The sequence below is a fragment of the Labrus bergylta genome, chromosome 8 (genome assembly GCF_963930695.1).
Source record: "Labrus bergylta chromosome 8, fLabBer1.1, whole genome shotgun sequence".
Taxonomy (NCBI): Eukaryota; Metazoa; Chordata; class Actinopteri; order Labriformes; family Labridae; genus Labrus; species Labrus bergylta.
In genome coordinates this window covers 6,261,940-6,276,100 of record NC_089202.1, presented here as the reverse complement: position 1 = coordinate 6,276,100, position 14,161 = coordinate 6,261,940, and the positions used below count along the sequence as shown (strand labels likewise).

Here is a 14,161-nt window from a genome sequence, read left to right as displayed (position 1 = left end):
CTCACACTCTTCAAACACACACTCACTAAACGTGTACTTCCTAGAGCTTAAGCTTTGAGTCTCTTGTAACCAACATGCCCTGTTGACTGCGGTGGTGTTTAGCTTTGCTTGTGTCAGCAGGAGACCAGCATCAATAGTTTGAACTGCCTGTAGTATTAAGCTGTTTCTACTGAACCACTTTTTCCTTTTACTTGCACTGGATGAGCAAGTACGATAGTGTCTTTCTTAAAATGTATTTTAATTCTTGATTCTTGTATCTTAAAAAAGGTATTCCCTGTGAAAGGAAACAGAATTGAATGTTTTGTTCTCATAAAATAAACGTGTTCATATGTTACAATGAACTAATTAGTCACATTACTTTTTAAATTTAAAAAAATCTTACTTTTAACTGTATTTTGTAAAATGCATATGATTTGTGTGATTATTACATTTGACAACTTGATACTTAGAATTAGATACAATTACCGGTAGTCAAAATTGTCCAGACATGCTAATTCATCATATAATGGATTAGGGTTAGGGTTACAAAGTGACTCACTCTGTGAATGTTCTCGGAGGTGATTGTCTTAGAAGTGTTGGCTCTGGTGAAAAAGACACACACTCCGGTCAGTGCCACATCCCTTCCGTCTGTCACAAACACTTTATGCTTTTTGCTGTGAGCAGACTGCTGGGTGACATGCTGGGAGGGCGCAGAGGCTGCTGCTGCTGCTGAAACCACAAAAAAGGCACATCTCACTGTGATCCTGATATCTGGGAATTTAACTGAATAATGCTGTAATTGATTTTGGAGACCTTATCAATTATGATACTGCCACAACTTCTGTTGCCAATAAAGGTTCATTCATGCAGAGGCAGAACTTTATCTTGATGTATTATCAACAACTAGATTTTGACGACACGGTACATTTTTTTGGCATTGTTAGTGTAAGAGTTACACGTTACCGGTTTCAAGTGGCTCAGTGTCTTGATAGTAGAACATGAGGTGTGGAAGACCCTCAGAAACAAAGAATTGCTCCATGCGGTCAATCTGAAAAAACATAAGAAGGAACCTTCAGTAGATAGATATCAATATGTAAACATATGGCTCCTTTCCCCAATGTCTTTCTCTCCTTGATTTCTGACTCTATCCACTGTCCTGTCTCTAAAGACATAAAAAAGCCACACACAAAAAAAGGTTTCTGTCTGTATAGATTACCTGATTTCCCTCCAGTATGGCATCTTCCACATCAGCTTTCTCCAGTCCAAGGCATGAAGCCACAATGCTGAGGATGTAGTCATGTCTTCCATCCAGCTGGGCCCGCTTAGCTTCACGCTCCTCTTTCAATTTTTGCTAAACAAAGTTGGAAAGATGCAAAGATGGGCATTTTCAATTGACAAAAAAACAAAGCTGAGCTGTATTCAGCAGTGATTAGAAAAGAAAAATCACATAATGAATCAACCGATCACACAGACATTCAACCATATTTTACATACTTTGTTTAACCTGATGAGGCTTTTAATGAGGGGTGATTGAAGCTCTCCTTTGGTTTTACACATTTTCTCTGTCATGACTTAAACAAGAACTTCAGAGAACCATAGCTACATACAATCTAAATGAAAGGGCGGTATTATTATCAAAAAAGGTTCATTTGACAGTAATCTTTGTCAATGAACAGAATCCTTCCTTATTTTGTATAAAATTCCTCCATCACAAAAAGACAAAAACTAAAGGGCCAGTATGCTTTTCTTTTGGAGTTTGCAGATGTATCTCTCTATTTCCACCCTCTTTGAAATTACCTTCATTTCTCTCCATTGTCTGTTGAGCAACCCCAAAACTCTTCAAAATTCTGTTTTCCTGGAATAATTAAACCCTGCAGCCAGTTTATAACAGGGCACGACTTGCGTTAGGATAGAAAGAGACAGTGTCATCAGCCACAATGGGTTGCCAGGTTACGCTGCTCAGTAACAGGAACAAGGTTAGCCAATAAATAACATGAAACCTTGTATTACATGGTGTGCCAGCTGCAGTGTTCATTTAAATTCTTTCATTACTCTTTCTTTATTTCTTTCTAGACTTTGAACAGGGATGACAGAAATAGCCTTTTCTTGCTTTAAATACTTTTCTGCATTGACGTCACCATGAACAGGCCATCTTTTAAAAGCCCCTCTTTAACAACAAAGCAGGAAACGTGCTGGCAATGCTTAAAATAGAAACCCTTATATAGAAACCTTTATAAACCCGATAGCTAAAACAACTGTCATGTACTGGATTAAACTTAAACACTGAAAATGACTTTTTCTGATCATATTCTCCATTTCTCTCTCTTTCCTGTGTGAAGAGTAGCAATCCATGTAAATGAACTTCATGAAACCGTTATACCCTTTACAGCTGGGGGGTTTTTCCCCAACCTAAAGTGACTGGCTGCTGTATTCACTAGTGCACCCACTATTTAGACTCTGTGGACTGTAGGAACCAGATCAGCCTAATTGGATGAAAGGTTTGAAAAATAGATCAGATTGAAATGAAAAAAGCCTTAAAAAGGAACATAAAGAGCCAAGATGTCAGACCATTGGACCGACATGAGGCACTGGAGGAAGAAAGAGCTGAATATGTGGACAAACACAGATACAAGAGGTAGAGGATATGAAAGGGGTGAGGGGTGTAAGGAAGGAAGAGGAAGAGAGATGAAGTATGATAGACGAGAATGTAAAAGGAATGATTAAAGTTAAGTATGTAAGGACAAGGGATGGGAGCAGGAGGGGGAGTGGATTTGAATATAAAGAGAGAATTACAATTCTACACATACACAAGTGTTGTTGAGAGTTAAAGTATTGATTCTTATTAGTTGGGGCCTGGGGGTCAGTCATATGAAGCTAGAGTTCAACAGAGCATGGCAACAACTTCACACACAGTGTATGTCAACATGGTTAGCAAGAGCAGTGACACATTCACCCTGTAGCAGCTTTTTAAAGACATCAAAAAATAAATCCCATTTTCAAGTTTGTTTTCTGAGAAAAAGTAAACACGATTTTTCTAAAGTAGTGAACTAGTGTCCACCTGCAGTGAAGCTGACATCTTCATTACCCTCTGGGACTGTGGCAGGTCATAAGTCACTTCAGTGGATAACATGATGGTTGAAAAGCACAGATAAATAGCTGGTTCAAAATGTATAGTTTGGCACAAATAAACCTTTCAATCTCTTGTAGTGATACTAATATGAACAGAAGTCTGCAGGTCTTTCACATGTATAACTTATGTGCTGGAAAGGTGTAGCAATTTCAAGCACTGATCAACTTATTAAACACACTTTCAAAAAATATTTTTAACTGTGAATATTACCAAATTGTACCTTACCAAACAGAGCAACGTATTAACACATTTGGATAAAGTTTAATTAAACAACTACAGGACTCTGACAGACAAAGTCAACCTTGTTAAGGTCCCTGGAGTTACACACACAAACACTCACTTTACAGGTCGACCGTAAAAAAGGCATGCCAAGCCATCTGTTGCCGGGCAACCAGGCATTTCACACCTTCTCCTTGCCTTTACTCCAAATAGTGTGAATGACAAAGTAAGCCTTCAGCCCAGAGACAAACAAAACAAAGACACAATGCAGGGAGGTGAAGATTATTCAAACAAGCTGACTAAGTCACCCCTGAATGCAATAAAGAAACACACACAACAATAACAGACACACACACACAACCACATTTAGTGAGGACCATAATACAGAAGGCAGCGCAGACTGACAAACACAAATATTAATTCACTTCCAGAAGCTAACCAAGCCCTGTCCCAAGATACACCACGGCAAGACTGAGAATCCCTTCAATAAACAAACTGTTAGTGTGTTCTCTTTTAGAAAGCCAAATAACATTCATGTAAATTATGTCAGCTAGTTAGGAATATAGTCTGATGTTTCTGTATGGGAAAAAATAAATTCTAGAGTTGCATTTACCGGCCAAGCCTCCTCAAAGAACACAAAAAAGTACAAGACTTCAATCAAAGCCTGAACAACACAAATTGCAAAATTCAACACAGAAGTTGAATACAGTTTTGCAGGTCATTTTGTCCCTTTCGTTTCACACTCTGGAAAATAAAAGATACTGTCAGAGCACCTGCTTGGCAGCATAACTGCAACAAACACAACAAGTGCTTTCTCTTACCTTGATGACTCTGGAAACTGTTTGTTTCCAGAGCTGCTTTCTAAACACCTGTGACATGACAGCTCCTCCTCGCCTCTTCAACTCAGTCCCTTCAGCATATCTTCTCCATAGTCGGCTATCACTTCCTCATCTATACACACGCAGGGGAGCTGGATACTCTCATCCTCCAAGGGACTGCAGCCCTATCAAGTTGTCAGTCATGAGCAGTCAACCAGGTGAGCTGAAGCTATGCCTGCTTTATGTTTAATGGATATTCTAGTCACCAGTATATGTGTGTTGTGTGTGTTTTCACAGCCAACAGGAGGTTCCCCTATGAACTCCTCACAACTTAAAGGCCTACTGACAGCTCTTCCACCAGTACTACTGCAAATTAAAATGCAGGTTCTGCATCGACCTCCTGGTTTTCCTCTTTGTTACTCGATCAGAACAATTCTAGATTAGTTATTCAAAGGCAGTAGCAATAGATTCAACTGAGGAACATTCTGGACAATACTTTTATGTAAAAATATCCCTCTAATACAACTAACAGAGGCCAAAAAAATACAGAATTCAAAGTTATTTCAGGACGTGACAAATATGATTGAGTCCACAGAATTTTTGTGAACGGCTGAGAAACTCACGAGCAGCTCCCTAATCTAAACTTCTGAATTCTCTAACATTTGATGGTACTGCTTGACAAAAAAACCAAGCCCTGCAAAATACCAAGAAATTACAACAAAACATCCTAACCTCCTCATTTCAAATGTAGGAATGTAATGCAATGATTCTCTTGTTGGAATATACTGTCATTTTTCCGACTGTTTAAATTCGGTTTGAACAGTAAAAGAGATTAAAAATACAAATTTAAACCAGCACTTTTACGCTTCACATTTAAATGGCACTAAATGTGTCGAATGTGTGTAAAATAAAATAAGCTTTTACTCCTTGTAAGAAGTTAGATTACCTTGAGCTCAGAAACACACTTTCAAAAAGGCGTTTCCCCTGAGTTTAGTTGACTTGTACTCCCTCCACATTAACACACAAACACTTAAGCTGTTTACCGAATCCAAACACATTAATGATGAATTGCATTTGGCCAATGTAGATAGTCAAGAAGCCAGGTCGGTTGTAACTTCAGACCTCTTGGGTTACCTTACCTTGTTTTGATAGTCTGGTTTGAAATGCAGCATCGTGATCGGCCTTTCGCTCTGACACTTCCTTTTCAGGTCATTCCTCCCTCTTAATTGGCTTTTCTTTTCATGACATGAAAGAATTACAGCTTCAAACAATGAAGACAAGACAAGGAACAAGCGGCTTTGCTACAGTTTGTGAGCAATCAGCCCTCTTATTAGCCATGTGAGAAAGGTTACTGCCCTGAAATTACGAGGGTGTTGCTCCTAAGGGGGCCGCTAACCACATAATGCGGTGTTGGATGACCATCTGTCTGCCAGGTAATTATCAAGGTCCTGCTCTCACCTTACAATTCTATTGCAACAATGGGATGAAGGGACAGCAATGGGGGTGGTGGGGTGAGGAGAGGTCCATTTTATATTATTTAGACCTTAAGGCAGAAACCACACACCAAGAAACAACGACGACAGCCAAATGAAGCATTTTGCTTCAGTATAAACATTACTACTATATAACAAGAAATGTGTCACACTCTAAGATCACCAGGTTCCACAAACAAAACGCCTACTTGGACATTATATGCATTTCCACTGTATGCTAACTGAGTGAAACTAGTCAAGTAAGTGACTGTGGTCACTCTCCTAAAGCAAGAACAGAAGGGTGTCATCTGACAATCATTAGCATCGTGCTCTCCAGCATACTGTATGATAAATATCATGACTGCATAAGTGTATTAGGTTTCAAAGTTTATCCTCACTTTTCCATTTAAGATAAGGAATATAATATGCAAAAAAAGAGTAAAGTTAGACTTGGGTTTTTTCTCAGTGTGAAAGAGTTAATGGGTACATGGGGAAACAGCTGCTACTCTATCAATATCTCTATTTATAGCAATGTACTTTTGTAACACATCCATATATGGATGAAACTATTGGTAATAAATAATACATTTTCAACATAATTCATAAATAGATAGATAAATAAATAGATGAGACTTGCTAGAAATATTCATTACTTGTAATGCCCGTATGAAACTCTTATCATTCCCCAGTTAACACAACCACATACACATAAACACATGCATAGACCTCCCATCAATTAATATTAAATTCCATTAGCTTTTACTGTGGCACCCCACAGATGAGAAGAAGCACAGCTCTCTCATCAAGGATCCGACAGACAGTTTGATATTGAAGGAATGATTGCGAAGCTTTGCATTTAAAAGCAGTTGGTTCATCAATTTTTCACAACACCATGACTGATTTTCTAAGCCGAACTGTCTGGTTTTCAGCTGCCATGAAACAGGAGAGTGACGGTAAATTATAAATGAAGGGGGGGGGATCTGAGAGAGAAAGACTTCGACAGGGAGCGAGACAGATAGGTCCACTGTTGTCCCAGAGGATGCCCACTTCAATGAATGTTGTCATTTCCAACCCCTCTTTGCTTCAATTACTAAATTAAATCAATAACTCTTACCACTTTTAAATATTACCCTCTTGCTTTGAATTTTCTTCCTTTTTTCTTAAAATCTGTTATAAGACTAATGGACACAAGGCAGACAAGAAGACACAGCTAAAGTCATCAATATGCTAAAGTCATCAATATTCTAGTGATCCCTAGGTGCAGGATTAGATGTGTTAACCTGGATCCATCAATGTGAAAGGCAGCTCAAACTGAGTTTTGTTCCCTAACATTACATCCAAAGCAGGCTCATATAATATGCATCAAACATCATGACATTAAATCTCCAGGTGCTGCACATTCACGCCAACCAAAGATAAAGCTGATCTATAGGTTGATCTTGATCAGGGGGCTTTTGAAAAGTTACACTTTTTCACACTAAAAGGTGAGCATTTACATAACAACATTTCAGTGACAATTTATGTAATGCATAAACAAGGGAAATGTTTTGACTCCACATGTTTTGTCATTTCTTTTCAAATAAATGGATACAAATGTCAAAATGAATTGTATAATTATCCACAAGGAATTAACAAGTTGATGCCATTTCATATTTCCTTTATTATGCTTCAATCCACTCAACTATCCTGTAACTCAAAAACGTATTCTCATGGATAACATTTTAGATCTATATTGAACACTGGCTGTAACATGTCTTTGGCAAAAATCACTGAGTATGTTTTATGGAATACTATCAGAAACGATGTACTGCCCTCTAGTGGACTGAGGCATGTGATACAAACAACAATACAACAGCACTGTGGGTTGTACTAAAGCCGTTTGGCAACTGCTGAGGGGACAGTAAAGTCCAATAGTGTAATTACAAATAGCGCTCAGAGGTTTCACAACTTGAAAATGAAATGCAGATTAATTCCATCAGTCCCCTTTTCCATGTAAAAGCTGTGCTACAAAACTACTGGCGGTAATTAGTCTGGGGCCATATTAAATTAATCCATTTTGGAAAAAGAGGAACCTCTCCTACAAACAAGGGATAGAGTGCAAATTGGATTCTCGCCTGGCCATTAAAATTGTCTAGTGCAGATTGTTTTAATGCTAAACGTAGGCCTACTTAAAAAAATAAAATAAATTAGGATATGCTATTTGACCAAGCCAGGGGGGAAAAAAACGAGAGATAGCCTATGTTTTTGCAAATGACAGCATATGTGCCTATGCAAAACTGGATGAAAATGGTACCATTGAACTATCCTAGAGTAGTAGTCCATTAATTAAAACAATATTCCACCATGAGGATGCTTTACACAATCCTGGGCATGAAGCAATAGTAGACTAGGCCTTTAGTAGCCTATACTAACTTCCACACTCACCATACAAAGAACTATAGAGCTTTCAAAAAGTGTCAAGTTATTAGGACTATGATGACATGATTGTTAAAAGGATGGGGGGGGATCAAACCTGCACCTCCTTGTGAGACTCTCCAGGCACAGAAGTGTGGCTGGGTCTGCTCCTGTAGCTCACTTTGGCGAGTCGAGAGCTGAAGGACATGGCTCAAACCACAAAAAGGGGGGCCTCTTCTTCTTCAACAACATGAAGTGTTAATATTTCCAATTTTCAATTAATCCCACGACCATGCCTCCGTTGTTCACTGAGATTTTTTCGGTCTGTAACACGTTTTTTTTCCCAGAAATGGCCGTGTATGTTGTCAGTGGTTTCCATGGTAACGAGACATTTTGTCAATAGTGGGTAAAGGGCCGGTAGTGGGGCATGTCCCGAAAAGAGGGAAAAACTATTGATCAAGTGTTTCCTCACGAATGCGTTTTAAAAAGCACAGCAATGCAGTCTGAAACCATTTGAAACACTCGACCGGAAGACAGAACCATAAAGTGGGTACACAAATCTAGACCAGTAAAACGATCTGTTGGACGGGTCACTCTTGTTACTTTGATTTATAAAAAACCAGGAGGCGACCATTGTTCAAAACCATTCTAATTAAGTCTTTCTCGAATTGCTCATTTGATAATGAATGCTAACAATAGTTCACAAAGCACCGCATTGTGTTGAGTCGTCGATTAGCTAGTCTACATGATTGGAAATATTAATGCTATTCCATCTTTCGATACTTATAGTATTCTCTGTTTTATGGATAATTTAAACCCTTCAATTACTGACATGGTAAATATTATTTTACACGAGTAAATATCATATTCACTGTAGTAAGTGGAGAAACATTAACCTTCCTTTGACTGGTTTATTAATGATTTCAAATATTTTTTCTTATTGGTTAACAAACTTTTTAGCTAGGCTACATACGTACGCTAGTAAAACAACAAAATGCCTTGTATGAATTCATTGATAGAGATAAGGAAGTTATATGTCGTTACACGAAGTCGCATACAGTCTGAAATTTACTAAACTACATTTATTTTCCCTGATTTCCGCTAAACTAAAAGTCGTCAAGACCCAGTTCTATCGTCCCAGATCTACCTGCCAGGTGTGCCTGTATCAGAATGATGACGTCATGGACGGCCACTACAAGGTAGGAAGTCAAGCAAATAATTTTCTACTGTGACAAAAGAAACCTGTAGCCTGTTTGACATGTCTTAGTTGTGCTCCATGTTCATTAATAAGTAATGTAGGCTAACTGTTTTAAATAGGGGAGAGCGGGGTATCTTGTCACGCTTTTGGCTTTCACCTAAAATTCTCAGTCTAAGTATATCACAGTCACTCAATTTCTATATCACATTAGATATTTATTTCTTGTGCACGAATGTATAATCTTCAGATTTGCACTTGTCACTTCAATAATAAATTCTGCATGATCAAGTACAGAGTGTGCATTTGTGACAAATTGCCCCATCATAGGGTATGTTGTCACACTATGTGGGGTAAATTGTCACATTATATTTTTCAACAGATAACAACATGTATCACTCTTATTCTTGCATTTGAAAGTCTGATTTATTGAAACAGCTGTTTTCAATGCCAGGGCTTCATCAGTGTCAGTGCTTAAAAAAAAAATGCAGAGCAAAAAAACCTAAAAAACTACAAATAGCCTAAACACAAACAAATTCATCTTGAACTATATCTTTTTTTTTTTTTTTTTTTTTTTTTTACTATTTGGTAAATTCTAATTCAACACATTTAAATACAATTTTCAGTGACCTAGCAGTGTCTTGGTGACAGCTCGAAGTAGATGTCAGCTGACTTAATGTTGTAATGAACCAGTTGGATCTCCAAGTCAGCTGGGAAAATCTGCCTAGGCTGAACATAGCCCACCACTGATGTGATGTTGGCATCGTCATCAGACCCTCAATTTCTACGGATGTCACCTTTTGACAGTAGCGTGTGAGGGTCCTGTAATTGATGCTGAAGTCTTTGGCAGTACTCCTTTTTGACTTATTTTCAAGTTTTACCTGCCTCACTGCCCTTAACATTATGTCAGCTGGTGGACTGCCATTGTCGGCCTTTCGTTATGGCCTACTGTAAGCAGTGCAGAGTTGATAACCTTTCCAGAGCATTTAACAAATATCACCACTAGATGGCGGCAGCACATTGCTCCTAATAAAAATGGCAGATCTGCAGCTGTCAGGGAGAAATGGGTTAGGATTTGTGGGGCAAATGACCTCATACTTGAGCATCATCTTCATCACTGGGAGATGAAGAGAGAATTTAATAATCCTTCTCCAACGCTGTCATGGTCACATTGTCATCCGCCGAAAACACGTTTAGTCATTACTGCTTAGAGCAATGTAACACGTATAGGCTACATAACTCACAGTCATGCAGTAAGTCGTTCTTAAATTTAAATAGGCTATTAGGCCACAACACCACAACACACAATCATCTCATGGGGATATCACCCACGTTTCCTCAAGAAGTGCCTTTTTTAGATTTAAAATTTTAAAAAAAAAAAGTACATCTGCATATCTTCAACAAGAGGCTACACAGAGACAACAGCAGTGATATCCACGGTGTGCGTCGTTTTGGCATCTCCCACACATCTGAGCATTAGCTGTTGAAGCATAAAAGCATGAAGAATGACTCCCACGCAGCCCGCATCAGCACCGCAGTGAGTGACGCTGTTGGCTGCTGGTGTGCTGTGGCGCACACTAATTTTGGGTGGCGCACAATGCACCAAAACCCCCAGAAAACGGAATCCCAGGATATCCCACCCCCACCCACCCACCAACGGAATAGCCCTCCTCCCTCAGTCCTCGTCCCCTCCTCTTTTATCTCCGCCTTCTCTCACTATCATCCCCTTCCTCCTCCTCCTCCTCCTCCTCCTCCTCCTCCTCGTCCTAACTCGGGAGCGCCGCCGATCGGTCGCCAGGATTTTCCCTTCTCGGCCAAAATGGAGGAGGAGGTCTCTCGCTTAACGAAGGGAGCACAGATTGTATGACCGGATCTACTTCAATGAAAGGCACTAGGATCCGCTTCTGCTGATAAATTATTGTTACAACAATTCATCCTTTTGAGGATATCCATCGCTTATTTCCGCACAAGCGACCACAGCCATGAGCGCAGGAGAGGGACTAGATGAGGCTGCAAAGGACGCAGCAGACATAGCGGCGTTTTTCAAATCCGGTAAGTCGGGAAGGGGCGAGTCTGGCAATAGGGAGAGCTACAGTAGAGCAGTCGGTGTGATCACTGGTGGTATATCACATTGTTGCAACAAAAAAAAATGAACAAACCCCACTGACGGAGGTTCAGGGGCGAGATGCATGCTGCGCCTCAGACGTGCTGTGGAGATGATGCGCACAGCTTGTGGTTATTACCCACATTTTAGTACATTAGCTTGTCATTCCGCTGCTTTTGATGACAACAGCTGAAATAGCATCTCCTGAGATGTGTGTTTTTGATTATTGGGCAGTGACCTCATTCTGGGATGGACCAAGGTGTGGATGGTTTTCTGCTCGATCAGTCTTTTCGAGTATTTCGACGTTGAAAGCATCACGAACCCCCTTTTGGATGTGTGTCGAACATTGTCATGTTCTGGCCTAAGGGGCGTGTGGCTGGAACAGTTTTGTAAACGGAACATGAGATTGTGTGCATCACGCTTTAACCAAAGTTGTCTCAGATCTGATGCACACGTACGGGATATTGGCTAGGCCATGGAAGCATATGTGGGCAATAGGTTGCACTCTGCTGGGCCTGTCTGATATGATTGCATCAACCCAATAAATTGAGATAGGCCTTTTACCTTATCACTTTGCATCCAAAACAATAATAACACCTTCAAAAGGTCATAGGGGACAGCAGTGGTGTCTGTTACCAGCTCAGTAATAACAACAGAATTAAGCAGATTGTTGTGAGAAAGCTTATGACAGTATTTTCTGTAGAGTTGTAGATGCAAGGTGTCATTTATGTTTGCTACAAAAGCATTCTTACCCCAAAAGTGTAGATTATTCACTGAACAGAAATGACAACATTATGCAGATTTCTTTCGGAGGCTATGTTTTTACTATGATATTATGTTATTTTCTAAGATAAACATTAAGACATTCTCCCACCAATATGTAGTGTGTATCATCCCTTTCAAACCTGCTTAACAGCTATTTCTTATTGCATGAGACTCTCACCATGGTGACTCAAGATTTGTATTCTTCTCCAGCCAAAACCCTTGTGAATACGAAACCCCAATCAAGCCCTGACATGTTCAAAATTTCTTAAAGTACCTCTCTTCAACCCAATTTCACAATTCAGGAGTGCTGTTCCGGCTTTTGGGAAGATAGATTTTAAATCAAAGGTTAAGTGTTGGGAAAGATGTTGCCACCGTTAAGAGCTGGACCACCTCTGATACACACCAGAAGAAGCAGCTGTCTCTTGCTCTCTCTCTCAGCTGTTTCTGCTTGTGACACCTGGTGCCTTGGGGTCTGCTGTTCAACATCTCCATAGATTGCACACATGCAGTAACAGACACACAGGCAGCGCTCGCACACGTCCACCTACCAAGTGCACATGAATCAATATAAAGAAGCAGACATGTTCTTGCATGTCTAACTCGTATACATATACTTAATATTATTTAATACAGTCTGTAAACCACATACTTTCTCCTAGATTGCTTCTGCCCTTCAGACAGTTGGGGATGTTGTCAAAGCGGATTGTATTCAAATGCTACAGTCTCTTCTTACGGTTGGTTGGATGCCTGCCAATGTATTTTCCTATAGCTGTGTTGTATCAGGCTGGAAAGTTGGCTCGCAGTGACGTTGGGCTGCTTGGATGTTTATATAGCGGCAAATGCAGAGTTCATACAGTATTCATGATGGAGACAGAAATAGGTTACGCCGGCTTCAGGAAACTTTTAGAAGAGACTTTGATGAAAAAGAAAGTGTGCCTTAAAAAAGTTTCTGTGTTCCTCTCAATGCTGAGTGAATAATATCAAAAAGCTGTGTTTTTTTTTTTCTGGTGAGATTGGAGATGATTGTTTCAAAAAGTATTTTGCTAAATGAATGTGGTTTTTTTTCCTCCCTGCAGCATATTGATGCAGACATATTGAAAGAAGAATGAAATATGGTCATTTGATTCATTCTCTTCGCTGGGTCACTTTGCAAACTTCAATATTTCTATTGCTTCATGTGATTTATCCACTCTATTCAAACATACTGTACCTTTGGTATCAGTTTATTAAAGGAAAAATGTCCCCTGATCAATTAGTCCCCTTTGAAATGGAAGTAGTCAGATATGTTTCCTGGAACGTGTCGAGACAGGCTTTGCCATTTCAATATCTGTACCCCAATCTTTGTGGTCGTTTCACTGTGAAGCAACTCTATACTAATGGCCTTCCAGCAGCAGGCATTGGCTGCCTAATTGCTGCCAGTTTGTTGCATGCTGAAATCTTGGCAAACAGCTGCTCATCCTACTTGATCCCAAGCACTTCACCACTGTGGCTCAGTGTATGTGTGAGTGTTTTTATTTTCTGTCTTTCTGGGGCTCTGGATGCATCCTGGTGCCACAGTTAGTCAGGGAAGGCAAGAACATAGCATATCCTTATACTGATCAAGACCTGAAGTGACTGATTATCTGTCTGAGCAGCTACATCACTGGCTAAGAGTCTGACTTAGGTACTAGCTTACTAACTGGCTGGAAACATGAGTGGGAGGTCATAGCTCCAAAGAGGACGGACACTTAAGATGAATATAAAGCTTTTTGGTTTTAAAAGCAGGTGTTCATTGGCCTATTTTTTGGTCCTGCTCTTGTTTCACATGTTCATACCTGAATGGAGAATATTATCATGCATATTCTCAATGTTCCTCTCTTCTTGATTTTTGTCATTGAGCAGATGGAGCTCCATCTCTGAGTCCCACACTGATGCTGTGGATCACAGCTCAGCCTCTGAGTCACTCTCCCAGGTTGCTCATGACGTGACTTAAAGTTCAATCCCAAGATTGTTGCAACTGGTCAAAGTTTAGAAATATTCATCAGCTTTTTGAACATTTTGACAACATGATATTTCCCTCTGGTTTGCATGCATTTTTAAAACGTA

General features: G+C 39.7%; 2 protein-coding genes across 4 annotated transcripts in view; one reads left to right on the top strand and one right to left on the bottom strand.

Annotated features, from left to right (window-relative positions):
- The window catches only part of dnah5 (dynein, axonemal, heavy chain 5), an 87,713-nt gene extending 79,493 nt beyond the window's left edge, over window positions 1–8,220 (bottom strand). Inside the window, exons 1-4 of the mRNA XM_065958146.1 lie at window positions 8,131–8,220; window positions 1,196–1,330; window positions 943–1,027; window positions 539–708 (exon numbers count right to left, since the gene is read on the bottom strand). Of these exons, the coding sequence (XP_065814218.1) occupies window positions 539–708; window positions 943–1,027; window positions 1,196–1,330; window positions 8,131–8,220 (480 nt within the window). The remainder of the gene's footprint in view (window positions 1–538; window positions 709–942; window positions 1,028–1,195; window positions 1,331–8,130) is intronic.
- A 2,739-nt stretch (window positions 8,221–10,959) lies between these two features.
- The window catches only part of triob (trio Rho guanine nucleotide exchange factor b), a 103,052-nt gene continuing 99,850 nt past the window's right edge, over window positions 10,960–14,161 (top strand). For 2 of the 3 annotated variants that reach the window (XM_065957654.1, XM_065957652.1), the window contains exon 1: window positions 10,992–11,259. In XM_065957654.1, coding sequence (XP_065813726.1) covers window positions 11,190–11,259 — 70 coding nt within the window. In that variant the 5' untranslated portion in view covers window positions 10,992–11,189. Of the gene's footprint in view, window positions 11,260–14,161 lie in introns of all 3 variants that reach the window. The other variant, XM_065957653.1, reaches the window with a different exon arrangement.